At 35.9% G+C, this 20,922-nt stretch overlaps 4 protein-coding genes and 1 pseudogene across 4 annotated transcripts; 3 read left to right on the top strand and 2 right to left on the bottom strand.

The window, feature by feature from the left end:
- Window positions 1-1,366: 1,366 nt before the first annotated feature.
- Window positions 1,367-3,924, top strand: LOC18010635 (myrosinase 4). The gene is made up of 12 exons (XM_024150489.1): window positions 1,367-1,555; window positions 1,675-1,735; window positions 1,863-1,921; window positions 2,028-2,103; window positions 2,245-2,322; window positions 2,407-2,494; window positions 2,606-2,849; window positions 2,961-3,079; window positions 3,195-3,412; window positions 3,497-3,528; window positions 3,616-3,712; window positions 3,812-3,924. Exons 1-12 carry the CDS (start codon window positions 1,367-1,369, stop codon window positions 3,922-3,924), a joined length of 1,374 nt encoding a protein of 457 aa, XP_024006257.1.
- A 683-nt stretch (window positions 3,925-4,607) lies between these two features.
- On the bottom strand, window positions 4,608-7,966 carry LOC18010767 (ABC transporter G family member 12). Its single transcript, XM_006392986.2, has 8 exons — window positions 7,642-7,966; window positions 7,129-7,208; window positions 6,564-7,028; window positions 6,357-6,479; window positions 6,146-6,277; window positions 5,488-6,048; window positions 5,220-5,327; window positions 4,608-5,127 (listed from the first exon to the last, which is right to left on the bottom strand). Exons 1-8 carry the CDS (start codon window positions 7,889-7,891, stop codon window positions 4,762-4,764), a joined length of 2,085 nt encoding a protein of 694 aa, XP_006393048.1. The 5' UTR covers window positions 7,892-7,966; the 3' UTR covers window positions 4,608-4,761.
- A 2,776-nt stretch (window positions 7,967-10,742) lies between these two features.
- Window positions 10,743-12,760, bottom strand: LOC18010638 (RNA-binding protein Y14). The gene is made up of 4 exons (XM_006392984.2): window positions 12,379-12,760; window positions 11,833-11,969; window positions 11,341-11,492; window positions 10,743-11,065 (listed from the first exon to the last, which is right to left on the bottom strand). Exons 1-4 carry the CDS (start codon window positions 12,650-12,652, stop codon window positions 11,020-11,022), a joined length of 609 nt encoding a protein of 202 aa, XP_006393046.1. The 5' UTR covers window positions 12,653-12,760; the 3' UTR covers window positions 10,743-11,019.
- A 2,395-nt stretch (window positions 12,761-15,155) lies between these two features.
- Window positions 15,156-17,963, top strand: LOC18010449 (annotated as a pseudogene).
- Window positions 17,964-18,466: 503 nt separating this feature from the next.
- Window positions 18,467-20,734, top strand: LOC18010448. The gene is made up of 2 exons (XM_024150367.1): window positions 18,467-20,189; window positions 20,337-20,734. Exons 1-2 carry the CDS (start codon window positions 18,467-18,469, stop codon window positions 20,732-20,734), a joined length of 2,121 nt encoding a protein of 706 aa, XP_024006135.1.
- The last annotated feature ends 188 nt before the right edge of the window (window positions 20,735-20,922 follow it).

The raw sequence follows: 20,922 nt of genomic DNA, 5'->3' as shown, positions 1-20,922 counted from the left end.
AAAGGAGGCAGTTGTTGAAGATGTAATTCTCCGGCGTCGGCGTCGCAGACATAGACTTCCTATGCTAAACAAGGTGGAAGATGAGATTGAGTCAGTTAGAAGGAGATATCGAGTTGACAAGGATGACATGCTCTGTTGGAAAGTGAGTGAAACAGTGTATAAAATTACCTTCAAAACTCGCTTAGTAACAGAGCAATTACGACAAGTTTCGCTGAAGGTGCTGTAGGAACTTGGAATCTGGTTTCGGCACAATATCCCAAAGTTTAGCTTCATAGCCTGGCTTGCTATACGAAATCGGCTGGCAACTGGTGAGCGTATGCAAGCATGGAACACAAATATCTCTGCAGAGTATGTTTTTTGTCGTGATCCCTGGGAAATGCGCGATCATCTGTTCTTTTCCTGCCCGTATTCGAGAATGGTCTGGAAAAAACTGGCTTTAGGAATGTTACTCCGGGACTACTCTTGTCGTTTTGATTTCACAATCTTAGCAGCACAGGATGAGAGGGTTTCTTATTAAGTATCTGTTTCAAACAGTCATTTATGCACTCTGGAGGGAGCGCAACGATAGTCGTCATGGTTCTTTACCTAAATCGGTGGAACAAAAGATAAATCTCATCGACAAAGGGATCAGAAATAGATTCAGTTCCATCTGAAGCTTAGGAGACCAGCAGTATGAGGAAGAAATGCAGCTATGGCTTGCATCGAGACAGCCAAATTGACTCACGAAGAAGACAACCAGATCTTTGGATTTTAATGATGTATTTACTTATATGCTCGCATGAATTCATGTAAAAACAATTTTTTTTTTTCGGTTGGAATGAATTTAATATTCATTCAAAAAAAAAATAGCACCACCCAAAAAAAAGGAGAAGGGGCACCGAAAATTAGATTTATTCTTAAGCAGAAAAGAAAATTAGGTTTCTTATCAATCGAATTGTACGTAAATGATAATTAACTTCGTCTGAGGTTAATAAACCATATATTAACAAATATTCTCACGCAGACATGTACAGGTATATTTCGTGTGAAGCTCTGTATACGTAAGAGAAATATGATGCATGCCTGATGCCTCCAAGCTAGTGTCTAATTTGTTTATTAGGAATAATTCAGTTCTTGAATAGAGATGTCATTATTAAATTATTTAGCAAAACAAATAGACAGCGAGGTGGAGAACATGCATTGAGAATCAAATTGAATGCAAATGTACGTAACGAGTTTACGTGAATTTCCATGTACAATTCCCATGCACTCAAACCTTTGTATATAAACCCCTCCAAGTTCATCATTTCATCATCACCCATCTATCAACGAAAGCAAAACAAAATCTAGAAACTATAGAAGAAAACAAAATACAAATCTCTCAACCATGGCCATTCCAAAAGCTCACTACTCATTAGCCGTCCTTGTCATTCTCTTTGTCGTTTCGAGTTGCCAAAATGTCTGCAATCCAGGATGTAAGGCTAAAGAACCTTTCAACTGTGACAATATTCGTACATTCAACCGATCTGGATTCCCAAAGAATTTCACTTTTGGTGCGGCTACTTCTGCATACCAGGTATATATATATATATATATATATATATATATATCATATATGGCTTTTGGCCATCGATTTCTAGCTATGCCGGCTCACTTTCATAAAAATTTCTAATATGATTTTGTTTATTCTACCAGATTGAGGGTGCTGCACATAGAGCACTCAATGGATGGGACTATTTCACTCATCGATATCCAGGTCATTAATTATCCGTATTATATATTAATTAATTAATTACATGCCCTTCCATGTATGAGAAAGTGTACAAATATTAGAAAAAAATAACTGGTCATGCTCATATATATTCCTGATCTACTATGTACAGAAAAAGTCCCAGATGGTAGTTCTGGAGACCTTGCTTGTGATTCGTATGATCTTTACAAGGTGAGAGGCTTTCGATGATGAATCTATTGTGTGTGTAATATATGTTTTTTGGTTACATTTTCGAAATGTAGTTTAACTCGGAAACTTTCGTATACGACTTTAACAGGAGGATGTCAAATTACTGAAAAGAATGAATGCTCAAGCATACCGACTCTCCATAGCATGGTCAAGGGTCTTACCAAGTAAATGCATAAGAAAAAAGAAAACATACTTAATTAATAATCTCCTTTTTTCTTCATGATGACTTGATCTTGTTGGCAAAAAAATTCGTAAAATCATACAATATTCTATTACTCAAACTTGTGATTATATGCTACTTTTAGAGGGGAGACTGACCGGAGGAATCGACGAGAATGGTATAACATACTACAACAATCTCATTAACGAGTTAAAGGCAAATGGTAAATTTCTAATTAATTTAGATACTTAACCATATGATTCTAATCATTTTTACGTGTACAGACAATTAACTTACGTGAATACAGGCATAGAACCGTATGTGACTATATTTCACTGGGATGTTCCCCAAACTCTAGAAGACGAATACGGAGGCTTCTTAAGCCCACGTATAGTGTAAGTACAGTAACAAAAACAAATTTAAACTTGTGTCTTCTTTTCCTTAATAAGGTTATACATGTACATCATCTGATCTATCTATATCTAATATTTATGATACATGAACAGCGAAGACTACAAAAACTACGCAGAACTTTTATTCCAAAGATTCGGAGATAGAGTCAAATTTTGGATCACTTTAAACCAGCCTTACTCACTTGCAAGCAAAGGTTATGGAGATGGATCATATCCACCAGGGCGGTGCACTGACTGTGAATTTGGAGGAGATTCAGGAACCGAACCTTATATAGTTGCACATCACCAGCTTCTAGCTCATGCAGAAGCTGTATCTTTATACCGAAGAAGATATCAGGTTCATATACACAACTTATCATATGCTTATTCTCAGATCGATAGAGATGATTTGTTTTTTACATGGTATGTTTGTAGTCTATAATTAAAAACTTTTAATTTATGCATGCAGAGATTCCAAGGTGGTAAAATTGGAACGACCCTGATCGGAAGATGGTTCACTCCATTAAACGAAACTAGCATTCTTGACAAGGCTGCTGCAAAACGAGCATTCGATTTCTTCGTCGGATGGTACATATATATTCTCAACAATTTGATTCTCTAATCATTTATATATACACTCATTATTTATATATAGAGTTTATGTTATAAAACCTTTGTAATCAACATACTTTGCAACATGAAGGTTCTTGGATCCATTGGTGTACGGAGACTATCCAAGGATAATGAAAACGATCGTTGGAGATAGATTGCCTAAATTCACACGTCAAGAATCAGCTTTAGTTAAAGGATCACTTGATTTTCTAGGGCTGAACTATTACGTTACACAATATGCGACCGATGCACCTCCTTCTATTCCGACTCAACCTAATGTCTTAACCGATCCACGGGTTACTATTGGATGTACGTAAAAATTTATGTCCTCTTACGTATCTAAAACATATATTAATTTTCTAAACCCACTTTTCTTCAATATATTGGTTACAGTTTATCGCAATGGAGTACCTATTGGTGTTCAGGTTAGCAGCATCGACTTTAATTTGGTATATTCATTAATACATTTGGAAAACTACAACATTTATATGAGTCTCTCTCTCCATCTACAGGCACCAAGCTTCGTCTACTATCCTCCAGGGTTCCGCCAGATTCTAAATTACATCAAAAACAAATATAAAAACCCACTTACCTACATCACCGAAAACGGTATTACACATATCATACCATATATATATGCTTATTAATGTAAATGAACCTTTAATGCATGTGTGTTTGACTATACAATCTTGTATTATAATTTTTCAGGAGTTGCTGATCTTGATTTGGGAAACTTAACGCTGGCAAATGCTCTTGCCGATAAAGGACGAATTCAAAATCATTGCAGCCATCTTTCTTGTCTCAAATGCTCCATCGAGTGAGTTATAATATCTCATATCCATATACTTCTTTTGACAAGTACCAATTTTAACACGTCAACTTTTTAAAAATATATATTATAGGGATGGATGCAATGTAGCAGGATATTTTGCATGGTCATTGATGGACAATTACGAATTCGGAAATGGTTATACCCTCCGGTTTGGTATGAATTGGGTCAATTTCACTAATCCTGCTGATCGAAGAGAAAAAGCTTCTGGCAAATGGTTCTCTAAATTTATCGGTAACAACAATAATTAAAGGGAAGTGATATATATATAAATCAAATTCCTTGAATCTAATAACGATGTATATGTAATTTTTTTTTTAGTAAATTAAAGGGAAGTGATATATATATAAATCAAATTCCTTGAATCTAATAACGATGTATAAGTAATTTTATTTTATAATCAAACTTAAGTTAATGTGGTTGTGTTTGTGTTGTTAGTATTGTTGTAATAATCGGACCTTAATCCTCGGTCAATTCAATAAATTACTTATATGTAGCTTGTATTGTTCTTTTTTTTTTTTATATACACTTGCCAATGTTGCCAAGCATAACTTCTAAAAAAATGGTTAACGTACTAGCTCTATAGTTTGATATCATTACCACGTTTGCGTAATTGCGTAACAAAATATTCAAGCAATGATGTAATGGCTAATTCAAGGCAAAGTAAAATCATTCTGTAACATTCAGAATAGTATGTTGATTCTCCAAAAATAACAATGCTGAAATCATAGAATCATCAGGTGCTGATACATATTGATAAATGTTGAAACTATTGTATGTGCAAATCAAATCAAGAAACAAAGTGTATACACATATACAGATATAATCTTTAATTGATTGGAGAAGTAAGACCTTCTTGAGAAGAAAGTGAATGTAGAGGTTGATGTCTCCTAGAAGATATAGAAGATAGTGATGGGACTTTCCTAAACGAAGGTCTTTTGTTGAGACTCTTCATCGTTCTCTTTGCTTGTAACGCCTTCAAAGCCGGCTCTGCTCTCTCCTTGAGCTTCAAAACTATGAAGAAGAGAATGCGGTAACACACAAGGATCAACACGATCGCTGCTAAGTCCCACCACTTCGAATGTGTGACTTTAACTCCAAATATCTTTCTTATCACTTCCTCTCCAGTCATCTTGGGTTCTCCCGCGAACATAGGTTCAAACTCTAGGCCAAGAAAATCGTTCTTGTATGCTCCCTGCATAGATTCATATTATATACAGGCTAAGACTCTAGGCATAGATTCATAGTATATAAAGGCTAAAACGCCAGATAAAGCAAAGAAAGTACCTGAATTGCCCAAGAACCATAACTCATGAAGGAAATAGGGTAGCGCCAGAAAATCTTTGGAAGATCAGGAAGCAGACGGAAGAATCCAGAAGTCATCATGATGATTCCCTGCCAAAAAAAGAAGAAGCAAGAGTTGCGTTTAGATACATAAAAAAACCTTAAAACTCCATTTATAAGCTTATGGGCTTCTTGTGAAGAAGAAAAAGAAAAAAACAGAGGATTACAAAAACAGAGGAATCTTGAAACAGAGAAAATGTGTTTTGCTTACAATGATACCAGCTCCTGTAATGAGACCCATCAAGAAATTTGGAACAAGAGAAGCCACAACCATCATGAGACTCTCAATGACTGAGACAGAGAAGAATATGTTGAGACAGAAAAAGGCCCAATGCGAGAACCCTGGACGGAATTTCACCATGTTGTAAGTAATACTCCCTGTGATGACGGAGATCGCTACCAAGAACGGGAAAGAAGAGACATAGTTTGATATAATATAAACCGAGACGCCATAGTAACCACTCAATCTCTCTTTATAGAACACTTTCATCTCTTCAATGAAAGAAGGAAACCCTCCAATGGACATGAAAGTCATGAAACCGGTAATGAATCCACCACAAGAAACCCTAGCCAAGATCGATGTGTAGCTGTGTCCTACATCGTAAAAGATTGTCCCAACACAGATCGATACCACGATGTATATCACAATTCTTGACCAGTAGTATCCAACATCGCGGCACATGTTCACAAACGACCTCTTTGTCAAAGTACTTAGCTGTTTAAACCAGCTCGCTTCACTTCCCTTTCTCACTTCCATCTCATGATCTCCTACCTGTAATAGAAAAACAGAATACAGAACAGAGAAATCTTCAATACACACACACTTGTCTGGATTCTTGAACGTGTGGGACAGAGAAGAGATTGCTTACAATGCTAGCAAATTCACGGATCCGAGATTTTGCAGATTTGGCGTAGATTGAACGACGGTAATTCTCAACAAGCCTAGCTTTGATCTCAGATGTTGCTAGATTCATCAAAGGATCTGATGTAGCTGGTGTCTCCTGCAATAAAGATGAATTCTTGATTCAAAAGACTCTAAGAACATTTTCTCAACAAAGTGTAAAGATTTGGAATTCTCACCCGCATCCTCTGAGATCCTTTGAGTGTAGCTGTAACTGTATCAAAATCAGAGTTTATACATCTAAGGAAATGATCAGAAGGATTCCGTTTCTTAGGGCAAGGAAAACCCGCTTCAGCAAAGAACTGCATCAACAAAATTAGCGTTTAGAGCGGTCAGACAAACGCGATTCTTGAAACCCTACACAAAAAGATGTCACTTTTTTTTACCTCAACAGCAAACTTGGTTTCACCAAAGTAAACAGTCTCACCACCAGAGAGCAAGAAAAGATCATCAAAGAGAGCGAAAACTTCGCTACTAGGTTGATGAATCGATGACACAACGGTTCTAGCTCCCTCTCGAGCGATGTTCCTAAGCGCTTGAATCACAAAGAAAGCAGAAGCACTGTCCAAACCACTTGTGGGTTCGTCAAGAAACAGAATCTGCGGTCGCGTTAAGATCTCTAACGCAACGCTGAGGCGTTTCCTCTCGCCGCCACTCACTCCTCTGGAGTGCCAATTACCTATGACTCTGTCTGCACAATCTTGAAGACCAAGCTCCATGATTGTGCCTTCGACAATGTCGTTGACTTCTTCTTTGGTCAAATCACTTGAAAGCCTTAGATGAGCTGAGTACGTTATTGTCTCCCTCACCGTTAGTGTTCCCATCAAAATGTCCTCTTGTGTTACATAAGCCTATTCATAATTTTTAAGTAAACAAAGTTTAAAGACAACAAAACTTTAAAATTAAAATTTGATTATGATCAATATTTGATGATCGGATAATTTTACTTACGACGAGGCCGTAGTCTAATCTTGCCTTCTTTCCGTTCAATAGAAGATTACCGGTCATAATCACGTTTCTTGCAAGTCTACCTATATATGTGGGATAATTCAGAACAATTAAAATTGGAGTTAAGATCTGATTTTTTCTTTATTATTCTTATATCACGAATAAGAACCAATTCGGGCCTTTAACAAAAAAAAAAGAACCAATTAGGGCTTTGAATTATGAGTGTGACACTAGGACCAAGAATTATGAGCGACTTAAAACCAAGAACTCATATATATCTTCTTCTTTTTTGTCAGTTTTGTGAGTGACTTAAAAACTCTTAAAAACTAGAATTAACTAAGAGGATGTTATTAAACAGAATATAGATGTGAAACAAAACAAAAAAAAAACAGTGATAAAATAGTAAAATTAAGAAAACCAATTAAAAGAGAGTAGAATTTGTAAAAATGTTTATTAGTCTCTCTAATCAAATAATTCTCACTCTCTCAAATTACAAAAAAAAAAAAAAAAACCAACCTGCGAGTGTATCAAGAAGCGTGGACTTGCCGGATCCGGAAGGACCCATAATGGCCATGATTCGACCCGGTTCAGCATACCCGTTGAGTCCATCGAGTAACCGTCGAGTCGGACCACCACTAAAGTTTGGTATAACCACCGTTAAATCTTCCCACGCCAAGTACGCTCCACGTCCAATCTCCGGCGGCGGCGGCGGAGGAGGAGGAGGACGACGAGAAGGCCGGCCATTGCTCGTACTCTCTAATTCCATTTGTGTTTGATCTCGAATAAGAACTTAGAGAGAGAGGAGAGAGATAGACTTTTGTTCTTCTTCTAAGTTTTTTGTTTTATTTGTTGGAGAATGAATTATAAAGATGGAGAGATTAATCATGTAGGTCTAAAAGAATTTTCTTAGGTGATAGCAACAATCAACAAACAACTAATCACATTTAATGGTTGGCTTTAATATGATAACCATATATGTATACACGTATAGAATATAGTTTTTCTTCATGAAGAAAACCACCCACTTATTGACATATACTTATGAATATAAAGTATAAAATACTTGTTGTGTGTCGGTTCTTGACAATAAATGTTGCCTAACAAGATATTCCGACACCGAGAGCAAAATATATTTTTGTGAAATGAAATCTAACCATGCGATTGTTTTCGATTGATCTGAAACAAATAGCTAGCTACGGCAATTAAGGAAGTCTTAAATGGATGGTTATTAATTTACCCAGCGGACTGATAATGATAGTTTGGTATATAAAATAATGCAATACAAAACAAAAACAAACAAAAAAAGGAGAAATTCCTGAAACCTATGAAACTCTGTGATAACTTTCCTTACAAATTGTCCTTGTCACTTCAAATTTTATTTTTTCATTAAAATTATCGTCTGTTTACACAAAACATTATCGTTTGTTCACACATAGCATTATCGTTTGTTATCTTAGTTTTGTAACTAAAAGCTATAGAAATGTGATATTTTGATTATCAAAGAAAATTTGCTAGATTAGACTAATTCTAAATACTTTATTGAGATTATCTTATATATAAAATTTGACCAACTTTCTCCAGCTGCTTGCCACATCAGCACTGAAGAAAGCGCCACCTGTCCATTTAAAATCTTAATGAAATAAACAATTAATCATATTTAAAGAAAAAGCATTAAAGAACATAAATAAATATTAATATGTATAACAAATATATTTAAATAAATAAATTCAAATTTATTTTAAATATATCAAAACTTATAAATATTATATAATATAAGATTTTTTGAAATACATCATTCCATTTCTTCTTTCTAAGTGATTTAAACTACATTTTCAAACTAAAAGTATAATTAAATTTTTATGAAAGTGAAAAAAATTATCAGACTGAATAAGTTAAGAAGTTTTAAATAATCGTATATAAAACTCTAACTAATAAAATTATAACACACAAAAAATATTCAATAAATGATTAAAGAAATAAAAAATTATTAAAAAATAATAGTAAAAAAAAGTGGATATATAAAAATGTCATACAAAGTTTTTTTAGTAATTTTTAAAAAGATGTAATCAATAAAATATATATAACCAAAAAACTCAAATGGTAAATTTTTCTATGAGCTATTACGTTTTTATATATAAATTAAAATGGTAGATTTTTAATCCCTCATTACCGTAGGAGAAAAATTGGATTATTTGGTACAACCGGTGTGGAAGAGATTACAAATAATTTATCACCTAGAAGAAATCAGAAAATATAAATATTTTAAAAGAAAAGAATATTAATGGTAAAAATAAAATTTAATACAAATTCTAAAAATGTATTATTTAAAATATAAATTAAAACAAGATCCGCGTATATGCGCGGTTTCTTTCCTAATTCTTATATGAAAGTTAAATAAAGAGAATTAAGATAATGATAATTTGATGAAATGAAAAGAAAGAGAAGCACACAAGTCACAAGTTCACAACAAGTCCTTCACAGGTGTTAAATGAAAAGGGAAAGGAATTAAATGCGTGGTAGTTGGCACCGATATAGTTATTTATAGGTCATTATTTTCTTTTTTGGTCTGTCCATTTATTATTTTCATGATTTATGGTTATCTTTAACTTGGTGTGTAACTAGGTCTAACTACATTTTTTTAGTATCTAACACAAACATAAATTATAGGTCTATTACTACTTCCTAACACTATCTAATATTATTAAGTGTATTGTGTCCTTGGTTTCTTAAGATGAAAAAAAAAACTTGTACTATTCTAATTTAGCAGCTACATTTCACAAACTTTTGGTAGATATCTAGAGTACGATTTATATATACTTTTTGAAATAAAAACCGTAATAAAAGTTTCCAGAAAAGAGATAGACACCCAGATTCTAAATTCAACTGAATCTAAGGTATAGTCTTATCAAACAAACCCTTATTAAAGTTCCTATTTTACGAATATACATTATTAAAAAAAGTAAAACATTTTACTTTTGTACGAATAATGTTAAAGTATTAAGTAGTTCGAGTATTAAGTATTAACTGTTCCAACGGTTCCGTTTGTAATTTTCTTGCTTTTCTTTTTTTTTTCTGACAAGAAGTTCGGTTTGCAATATAAAAACTGAAAGCATAAAAAGTCAGCTATGTGTAATCTTGTGTTTATTGTCTTGGTAAATTCACTTATATTATCATTACGTTTTGTTTGAATGAAACATCGTATTTTATTATATGGTTTACCGACTAAAATGATATAGATAAATATATCTATGTAAAATACAAATAATGTGGCACTTGCTTGATGCACAAAATATTGATGATTATAGTTCGTACAAGAAATCATGCATACTGTGAGTATCAAGCAAGTACAACTCTAATCATCAACCTTTGATGACTTCTGTTAACATATTTATTTTAAATTCAATTAGTTACGGCTCTTAAGGAATGATGCAATATGGTGGAGACTTCCGTAGTTATTAGATGTAAAACAAATTAGCTAACTCCAACTAATGTTCTAAATTAATATAGCAGCCAATAGGCAATACGAATTTTTTTTTTGGGGTAGAATCATGAATGGTCGATCATTTTAACATTTACAACTAATCAAAATTTCGTTTTCACTTTCTTTCACCCAAATATGCAGCAATATTGATAACGTAATTAAAGCATCATCTTCCCAATGTTTTTTTTTTCTCCCAAACCAAATTCAAGCATTAAAACAGAGCTCATGGTGTTAAATACGCGACAATCCCATGCAAAATGCATAAAGATCAAACAACGTAAAAACAGCCAAACCTACTAAAAGAGAAAACAAAACAAGTCTCACACTCGGGACTTATATCCGCACCTTACAGATAAGAGAGAAAATCACAAATACTGAGCGAACTGAGACAACTCTTAAACCAAATCATACAATCAGTAACGTCTTCTCGGGCTTCGTGAACGTTGTGACCTCCCAGACCTTCAAAACCGCAGAAGAACCCAATGATCAAAGGATGATATGAATATAACTGCCAACACTAACATGAAATGACTTCAAAAGTCACTTACTCCGTTGAAAGATTTGACATACACAATCTTAACTCTAAATTTAAAGACTTCTTCTCACTCGCATTTGTGCTTAATTAGTAACTTTTCATACTTATCAACACTCGACTTCAACTCAACAAAATAGCAAACAACTCTACTCCTACTTGGTTATGAGAGTCGATACAGAAGAGCCATTAGGAAACAAACCTCGCGTTCTTTCTCCTGTAAGATCCAAAACTAGGTCCCTTGCTGAAGGCCCAGTCAACGCTGACAGTCTGAGAAAGAATCTCAGCACCATTCATTGCTGTAATAGCGCTTTGTGCTTCTTCACTCTTCTCATATTCTATCAAAGCATAGCCCTATACAACAAGACAAAACCAAGTGGGCAAACAAATCAATACAACTTCCATTAGAGATATTCACCAAAACTGAAGAAAAACCAGACTCAGTACACCAGCATTCTGACACACATCTTATCATTCTGACTCTTCGTTTAAGATATACTCAACATGATGTATTAATTATCCCAGAGGACTGTAATCTGGGATAAAACATTATTGCACTATCCAGAATATCATATCTTTAATGTTAGTCATGACAGATAATCTAACACACCAAAAGAGTTAGCTTGATTTTAGCAAAAACCAAAAGGGTGTTAAACCATCAAGAGCCACGAGGAACAAAGGAGACACTCCATACCTTGACAAAACCAGTACGGCGATCGAGATTGAGATGTAGACTCTTTATCTGACCAAAATCACCAAAAGCATTCGTTAAATCATCCTCCTGTGCCTCCTCATGAACTCCGGTGACCAAAATAATCCAACCCTCAATGGCTACACATAAACACAAACAATCATCCACAACAGTTCTAAGTCTCATCTACCAATGTCTACAATCAGAACACAACAAAAAGTTTGTATCTCTTTCTCCGTCTACAAACATTTTACACTTTATTCTTGCTCGAAGAAACTATGTTCAGTACTCACAAACTACGCTTCAGTTTAGCTAAAACCATTACAGGTGAAATTCTTCACTTAGTCGATGGAGAGAAAAGGACGCAACAGATATATCCAGAACAACTTCTAGACCAATCTACTAAAACAAAGATATCTAGGTCAAAATTGAATTCTTAGAGAAACCCTAGAAACACAAATCAATCAACGACGCAAGGAATCAAGCAAGCTCACATTACTAAAACAAAGATAATCTGACCCTAAAGTGGGAGAGACTGAGAGAAATTACATCGCTGAGGGCCATGACCGCCATCGGAACCGAGTGATTCGAAATCGCGAGAGGAAAGGGGACGCTGGCGATCGGAATCTTTGTCGTCTTTAAACCCACGGCCTTTGGTCTTCCTCTGCGCCGATTCGCCATTTGCTCCGGCGATAGCTGACCTAAGCCTCATATGGCCAGCGCGTGGGGAAACATCACCGGCGTCAACTGCTCCGGCATCTTCGTCCATAAGGTCATCCTCCTCCGGCTCAAAATCGACTGCTTCAGATTCCATGTTCGCCATAACTTAAGCCGCCGCCGTCTGATGCCGATCGAATCTCTTCCCGTTTATTCTACTGCAGCCACAACTCTTTTGTGTTTGTTTCCTTTGTCTTAGGGAGAGTTTTCGTCTAATCTAGATATTTCTCCCAGTGGTTTATACCAATGAAACTGGGCCTTAATTGGGCATTAATTGGGCCGTTTATGGGCTTTTGCACGCTTATGAATTAAAGCTAACTAAGCCTTTTCTTTTTTTTTGGGCTTCTTCTAACAGCTTTTGATTAAAATCCTCTTTTCAAATGGTGCAAACTTGCATTATCTCAGTCTCATCATACCTAAATGAAGACATAAAATAGCTGCTGAAACATTTAATTTTTCGCAGCTAAATTACTACTACTATTAAGAAATTAACTCTAACTCTAGTGATGTTTTTGTGGTTAAGATTTATATGCTTTTTTAAAAAAATGCAAATTTTAATAAAATTAAATAGAAAGTTTTACTAAAGAAACCTCGGTTCTAACTTCTTAATTAAGAAGCTTGCATCTATGTAATTGTTGGTAACAAAAGCTCAGTATATATTAATATGGTATGCTCGCCAGAGCTGCGTTTTGGTTATCTCGTGAAGATTTTAACTCGGGACATTTCTTATCATCTTATGGGATGAATCAAACATTGGAGAGTAGACTGGTGATGTATTCCGATGTCCCTAAAGTAAATTAAAAGAATTCAAGTACAAGGAAAATCAAGAAAAGAGCTTTAAACACATTATTATTTTCAGTTTTCACAGTATAGTGGTCTAGTGGATGATTCCGTCTAAAGAACTTTATGGGCATGTGTAACAGTTATCGAAGGCTGAACGTCCGTTTCTCGTTTTGGGATCAGAAGTTTCTGGAAGCATGCTTTAAAAAAAAAAAAAAATAAATGAAAGCAATTTGATTCTCTCCTTCATCTCAGCGCCGGGTTCGAGTATGTCATCTTAACACATCAAATTTTGTTTGTGTTTTAGTAGAAAACATTTTATTACAAACGTTAATTTATGGTAAAATAGTTAGAAGCAACGAAAAGGATTGTAAACCTTTTTTTTGATAAATAGGATTGTAAACCTTCATAACCTTTATCACAAGAAAAGAGATACCACACTCGAGATTGAATCATGGCATACCTTTTATTAGCTTTCATGATGTTCAATTATTTATCTTGTGTCGATGATGTCAGATTATTTAATCACTTAAGAATTAAGATACTACAATTATATTTTTGGTACTTTAACCTTTACAATAGATATCGGTTCTTATTTTGATGGTGATCATCGTTGTTTTATCCATTTACACATGATCATTCCAGTCGAGTATTGCTTTCTAATATCCCAAAACGAAAAATAAAATAAATATTAACGAATAAATCTGCCATCCAAACATTTTTTTAGACTGGTTAAAGAACAAGAGCATTTCTTTTATAAAGAAAATAGAGTGTTAGCCTTTCGTCATTTGACTCATTTCTCGTATAAAATTTATTTTGCCTTGTCTGATTCTATTGACCAAACAAGTAGGAACACTCCAAAAACCACGGTCAATGGACAACAACTATTTAACATCACACGTGTTCTCATCAAGCAATCTTTGCCGTTTAATTATATACATATAAATAGACAGCTTGAACGGCTAGGATATAAAGTTGAGTAATTGAAGCCCCTACACTCGTTACTACTGAGGAAAATAAATTGACTTGAGGATAATTAATGTCACGCGCGGGTTTTGGTGTGACGGGAGAAGAGAAGCAAAGAGCTCTGTGACAAAAAAAATTATTTTATGGTTAATGAGCGAGCCCTTTGAGAAATTATTTTAGAAGAATAAGAGAACAAGAAGTGGTAGCAAAATACTGTAAGAAAGTAAGGATAGATATCAGAAGAAATAGAAATATAATTATTATTTATTTCCACTTTTGTTATTTGTGACTATCGAAAATAGTATAAGTTCTACGTCTACCTCTCTAACCATTGAGGTAAATAGTTACAAATCAAACCCATTAATACCTAACTATTCTTTAGGGGTTATGTAAAAGCGTATCTATCTATCTCTACCCAATCATATCAATCTAATAAACATAGAAAGAATGACTACAATTTTTCAAAAAATGGAAAAAAAAATCGAAAAGCTTCTTTATCCAAGAAAAGGGGAAATAGCGTTGATGCCTACTAGGCTACTCGGGAAAAAAATCGCAATTAATATTTTAATATATTTTTAATTAATTTACCAAAAATTCAGGAAGAAAATGAATTTTGTTTTTGGTCACTCTTAATCCCGCTCTTTACCCACTTCAAAAACCCTAAACGCGATTACAAAACAAAACCCCAAAAAGAAATACAACAGAGAATTCGGATCTTTATATTTGTTTTTGTTATATAATATTTGCTAAATGCTTTTTACAAGACAAAATCATAACAAATTCCTAAAGGAAACATACATTTATGATTTAACACAAACCGAAGAGAAAAAAACCCATTTTCCTCAGAGAGTAAAAGCAAAAAAGCTTTTGGTTTTTCCTTCGTCTTCTTCACCATCCTCTCGGAAAAAATAAACAAAATTTGCCGGCCATGGATCCCGACGATCCAACTTCCATTATCTTTAAAAAGATCAGAACTTTAGAACCAGAGAACGCTCCCAAAATCATTGGCTATTTTCTATTGCAAGACATGGAAGAGAGAGATTTGATTCGTATTGCTTTTGGCCCTGACACTCTCTTACAGAGTTTCTGTCGAAAAGCAAAGTCCGATTTGGGTCTTTCCTCGAACGGTTTCTCACCAAACCCTCTCTCGAGACCCATCAATATCCATCACCAGCCATTGTCTCAGTCTTCTCCAAGGGATGGGTTCTTGGAGTTTTCGAGAAACCCTAACCATTTCTCTCCTTCCTTAACTGCGGGAACTCTCAACGCTAACCCTAACTTCGATTCTAGCCCATTTCGTGACTGTTCATCTCTTTTCGCTTCTTCTTCCGGAGATTTCGTCGACGAGCAACAACAACAACAACCGAGTAATCACTTTCCGTTTCTCAACAACGAGGATCCATTCGCTTATCTGCACAAAAGGAGCTTCTCGGCAAACGATGCTTGTCTCGAATCAGAGGAACCAGGGTTTGGAGGAGCCGGTTACCGGTTCCCACAGGCCGGTTTAGTTGATGATTTCGGTTCCTCTGGTGGTGAGAGGGGCTACGTTTGTTTACAGAGAGAGGAGATGATGATGATGAAGTTAGCTCAGCAACAGAGAATGGCTGCTGCTCAATTCCTCCGGCAAAGGTAAATTTTGGATTTTTGGGCTCTCATTGTTTGTTTGCTTTCTCTGTATATGTTTGGTTAGTAAAGACTCAGACTTTACAGAAAAAAAGGTGTAGCATTTGGTGAGCACAAGTTTTGTATCAACAATTTTGACTTTTTGAGCTTTGGGGGCTTGTTTCTTGCAGACAAGGAACAGGACAGTTTGGAGAAGAAGGTGGTTACTACTATAATCCAGGGAGGCTTGAAAGAGATGATTCAGTCGCTAGACAGATTTACTTGACATTTCCATCTGAAAGCTCATTCACCGATTCAGACGTCTCCCATTATTTCAGGTAATATAGGATTTTGAATGTTGTTGTTGGGACATAATTGGGTTATCGAATGTTTCTTGTTCGTTTTGATAGTGATTGTTTCTTCTTGAATGTGTAGCGAATTTGGAGCCGTGGAAGATGTGAGGATTCCATATCAGCAGCAACGGATGTATGGGTTTGTTACTTTCGCTAATGCTGAAACTGTGAGAAGCATATTGGCTCGAGGAAACCTCATTTCATCTGTGGCTCACGTGTGCTCGTTAAACCATACAAGGAGAAAGGAAAAATTCTTCAAAAGTAAACCACCAGTTCTTGATCCTTCTTTTTTTCCTCATCTTTTATCGTCTCTTGGGTTCATTTACTTACTGTAGTTTGGTAAAACAATAGCAAGAGGCAACAGCAGCAGCTGCAACAGCTCATAGAGAGAGGGAACTATTCTCCTTCGTCAAGTCCTTCTGGAATGGATCTATATGACTGTCACTTGGGTTAGTTTCGATTGAGCTTAGAAACCGATTTTTTGGTTTGTTTCTTTCTTACTCAGATACTAACTCTGCATTTGTCTTTTCGTTACCAGGACCAAGGATGTTTTCAAACAGCACACACGAGATGCTGAGAAGGAAAGCCGAGCAGGAAGCTGAAATACAACAAGCCATAGAAGTAGAACTCCAAAGAAGGTTCTTGAATCTGCAAATGTCCGACATGGAGAAGGAACCATTTCACCATCACCAGCGTAGTCTTTCTATAGGCTCTCCTGCTCGTTTCCCGCCTCGATTTAATCATAGCCTTCTCTTTCGATCAGAAAACAACATTGGAGAAATCATGGAAGGTTGTTGTTGTTTTTGTTGTTGCTCTCAAGGTTTAAGCTTTTTTCTTTTTCCGGTCTTTATTCATTCTTTTCCCCTCTTGTTATCCTTTGGTCAGGCGATATTGATAGAGGTGAGAAACATTCTCAGCTAGTAGCAGACAGCAACGAAGAACGTGGATACAGGAACGATTTCTACAAAGGGTAAATGAATGATATGAAACATGGCTTTAAGTCTTCTTGTTACCCATATAGGCTACATTAGTTCTTACATGCGGTTTATTTATCATTTCTGAAGGCAAGAGACGAGTCTTGAGAGCAATCTTCCTGAAAGCCTGTTTGGTTCCCCCAAAAAGTCTGATGAATCCCGCCAAACTGAGTCTGATACCGAGCAGAATAAGGCAGCCTCATCAGGTCAACCAGCCTAGCACATGGGTACGTTCAAAACCTCCCTAAATCAGACATTGTCTCATACTATGGACAGCCAGATTCTCTAAACCCATAACCTTTTTCAGGCTCACTGTAGAAAGATCTCGACAAAAGTGTATGAGTGAAAGGTGAGCAATTTCCGCTTTAAAGCAAACCTGAAACTTTTTTTTTTGTTGCTAACACTCCATTTCGTTTTTTTTTGTTATACATCTTTGATTTGCAGAAAGGTAAAGACTGATAAAAGAAGGAAGTAGAAGTGAAATTGTCTATATATAGAAAAAGCTTTAAGAGGTTTTTAACATGGAACACAAAAGTGAAGGTAAAAGAGATCAGTTTTAGGGTATTATGTCATCTACAAAATAGGATATTACAACTAACCTCGACGACGACTCAGATCAACACAGTAACTGAGTCTAATTCTAAACCCTAAACTCGAAGTAGGTTTTTTTTTTTGGTAATTTCTTTTTCCTGTTACTCTACTAAGTCAAAAATTCTGGTATGGGCAAAAGCTGCATTTTGTATACTTACCATGACTGTATAAAATGCATGTGTTTTTCTTGATGACAACAAAAGGTTGAAACTTTAAGCAAAATTGTTCATTTAAACCGAGTTGAAATATTCGAACCGAAATTAGCACTGAAAAAATTGAACTAAAATGGAGTTGAATCTAATTCAATCGAAGCAAGTTACAAATCTGAAGCGAATTATCCAAATGCTATACTCCTCGGTTCATTCTTGATCAAATCAAAACTCTAGTCTATCCACCAAGTTGAAGAAATTTGAATTTTTTGATACTAAAAATTGCTTGTTTTCAAATTTTGGTTCAGTTTTCTCTTTCCTTATGCAGTTACCATTTAAAGAAACTATTCCATTCAACTCCAGTACCAGCTGCATGCGTCATATTTTTATTATTCAAACAAACTTTAAAATAACAAAAGAAAAAAAAGAACGAAACTTTTGATCTTCCTCTTGGTCTCAGAAGAAAACAGAAAAACGTTATTTCACTTTTCATCTTCTTCTACAGATGGATTCGAATGCAGACAATCAGAAAGATACTTGTTTGATGAAAGCCCATTTTCTAAAACCCTATGTAACTTCCATTGACGGTCCTGTAGCCGAGCTTCCTCGTTACCGTTCCTCTGTTTCTTCATCAGATCTAAAAGACTCATTTTCCAGGATTTCGTTCACTGGGTTTTGGTTTCCAGATGGAGATTTCAGATCATGGGCTGAAAAAATGGAAGCTTTGTATGAACCCACTTGGAGAAGAGCTGGGATTTTTGAGGCAATCAAAGCATCAACATACAAAATCCCCAAAAACCAGTCTTTGATTCAAGCCCTCGTTGAGAAATGGTGTCCTGAGACGAAATCATTCGTTTTCCCTTGGGGTGAAGCAACGATAACGCTCGAGGATGTGATGGTGCTTCTAGGCTTTTCTGTTTTGGGTTCTCCTGCTTTTGCTCCTTTAGAAAGCTCGGAGATGAGAGATTCCGTGGAGAAACTGGAGAAAGTGAGGCTAGAGATTCTAGATAAAGTAACCAAAGGTGGGCGCGTGAGTCAATTTCAATGGATTTCGAGTTTCAGAGGCAGAGGCGATTCGATGGAAGAGCATGAAGCTTTTATTGCAATGTGGCTTTCGCATTTCGTTTTCCCACCCAAGTCTCGTCGTTGTATTTCGAGATATGTTCTTCCCATTGCTGTTCGTTTGGCTAGAGGTGAAAGGATTGCACTTGCCCCTCCTGTTCTCGCAAGTATATACAGAGATTTAGGTCAAATACGAGCTTTTGCTAGAGATAAGTCCACTCAAATTATCAAATCGCTGTTTAAGTTGGTCCAAGTTTGGGCGTGGGAGAGATTCAGAAACATAAGACCAGAAGCTAGAGAGATAAGAAGAGGTGAACCGAGAATTGCTCGATGGAGCTGTTTAAATAAGAGGAAGGAGAGTTTGAGTTTTGATGATTTTGACTGGCGGCCATACACTAAACCTTTAGATAATTGGATTCCTCCTCGGTTTTACCTTGAAGAAGCTATGTGGATTACTGTTGATGACAATCTTGACGATGAGTTTGTTTCGTTTGCTCGATGTATGAGAGTTTCTCAGCTTGTTGGGGTTGGTTTTGTAGAGGATTACTATCCGAATCGAGTGGCAATGCAATTTGGGTTGAGTCAAGATCTTCCTGGTTTGGTTAGTGATCATTCCAGCTTCACAGAAAAAGAGGCATGGGATGATTATAATAAGTCACTCGATGGTCTAAAGATTTATGTGCCTTCTCGTCTCGCTACAACTTCTGTTACTGCAAGATACCGAGACTGGTGGCTGAAATCAGTTTCAGAGTTTTTGGATTCTTCAGGATCAAGTGAACCTTTTAACGCAAGAAATACAGCTGATCATGATGATGTATCTCCTAAGGTACTGTCATTGGGTCAAGTGCTTCAGAATCTGGGAGCAGGGTTTCCTTTAAAACTCACGAGATGTAAGAAGCGTCGAATAGCGAAAAATATGAGATCTGAGATCAAGAAAGACAAGAGTGGTGATTGTGGTGGATCAGCTTCAACAGAAGTGCCACTTGGTGAGTTGTTTCAGAAGGAGTTAGCAAAGAGGACACGCTTGAGAAACCAGAGAACCAAGCGACCTCGTGAGGATGATGATGAGAATCGTATGGATTGTTATGGTGATATTACCATTGCTCAGTTGTACAAATCAAGAAAGAAAACAGGAGGAGATGCTTCTGAATCCCTTGGAAAAAGAAGTAGACACGAGGCGGATAACAATGATTCAGGCCTTGGTCAAAACCTTACTTCTGGAGATGATGAAGCTGTGGCACCACAAGAAATAGAGCAAAAGAGTGAAGAGAATGATGAAGAAGAAAGTGGAAGTGAAGCAGAGAAGATTACAGATCTGATCCTATCTAATGAAAACAACTCTCTAAATCCTCCTCTCGGTGCTAATGGAGGAATAGTTGACATTGTTGTGTCATTACCAGAAGCAAGACAAATCTGTAATGGTGAGATTCATGTAAATGGAAACAATGCAGAGAAGGAGACTATGATCGATGATGGAAACAAGGAAGTTGAGTGTCTGCTCAATGAAGATGGAGAAAAACAGAAGTCTAATGAGAAGTTGTGCAGTGAAGCTAACATAGAAGATGATGAAAGATTGAAGCAGAGAAAGCTTGCAGTATATGAGCTAGCATCGAATCTAGAGGCACGTATGATGAAGGTGGAGAAGACTTTGGCAGAGATTAGAGAATGGAAAACCAGAAGAAACCAGATAAAAAACGGAGTTTCTGCTTAAGCTAATCGTGTCTAAAGCTTCTGATCTGAAACTTTTCATGGAAACAACAATGTCACACATTATCAATCTTTTGTTGTAATTTCTTTTGCTCTTTTGCATATGTATAGAACACATCAGACGCAAAAGCTGTATGGTATTAGTATTTGAAAGATCTATCAAATGGGGGGGAATCACTACTTTCTGCTTTT

This window comes from Eutrema salsugineum, unplaced genomic scaffold (genome assembly GCF_000478725.1).
Source record: "Eutrema salsugineum unplaced genomic scaffold, Eutsalg1_0 scaffold_7, whole genome shotgun sequence".
Lineage (NCBI taxonomy): Eukaryota > Viridiplantae > Streptophyta > Magnoliopsida > Brassicales > Brassicaceae > Eutrema > Eutrema salsugineum.
Note: the sequence above shows the minus strand (reverse complement) of the source record. Positions and strands in the feature narration are given on the sequence as shown.

Bases quoted from the DNA above. Each gene is read 5' to 3' on its own strand.
- LOC18010635 (XM_024150489.1), top strand. From the start codon at position 1,367: ATGGCCATTCCAAAAGCTCACTACTCATTAGCCGTCCTTGTCATTCTC. The intron at 2,850-2,960 runs GTTCATATACAC...TTATGCATGCAG, and splicing joins TATACCGAAGAAGATATCAG to AGATTCCAAGGTGGTAAAAT. The intron at 3,080-3,194 runs GTACATATATAT...TGCAACATGAAG, and splicing joins TTCGATTTCTTCGTCGGATG to GTTCTTGGATCCATTGGTGT.
- LOC18010767 (XM_006392986.2), bottom strand. From the start codon at position 7,891: ATGGAATTAGAGAGTACGAGCAATGGCCGGCCTTCTCGTCGTCCTCCT. The intron at 6,480-6,563 runs GTAAAAAAAAGT...TTGTTGATGCAG, and splicing joins AAACCAAGTTTGCTGTTGAG to TTCTTTGCTGAAGCGGGTTT. The intron at 6,278-6,356 runs GTGAGAATTCCA...TCTTTATTGCAG, and splicing joins AAGGATCTCAGAGGATGCGG to GAGACACCAGCTACATCAGA.
- LOC18010638 (XM_006392984.2), bottom strand. From the start codon at position 12,652: ATGGCGAACATGGAATCTGAAGCAGTCGATTTTGAGCCGGAGGAGGAT. The intron at 11,970-12,378 runs GTAATTTCTCTC...GTTTATGTGTAG, and splicing joins CGGTCATGGCCCTCAGCGAT to CCATTGAGGGTTGGATTATT. The intron at 11,493-11,832 runs GTATGGAGTGTC...CTTGTTGTATAG, and splicing joins GCCGTACTGGTTTTGTCAAG to GGCTATGCTTTGATAGAATA.
- LOC18010448 (XM_024150367.1), top strand. From the start codon at position 18,467: ATGGATTCGAATGCAGACAATCAGAAAGATACTTGTTTGATGAAAGCC. The intron at 20,190-20,336 runs GTAGACACGAGG...AGAAGATTACAG, and splicing joins TGAATCCCTTGGAAAAAGAA to ATCTGATCCTATCTAATGAA.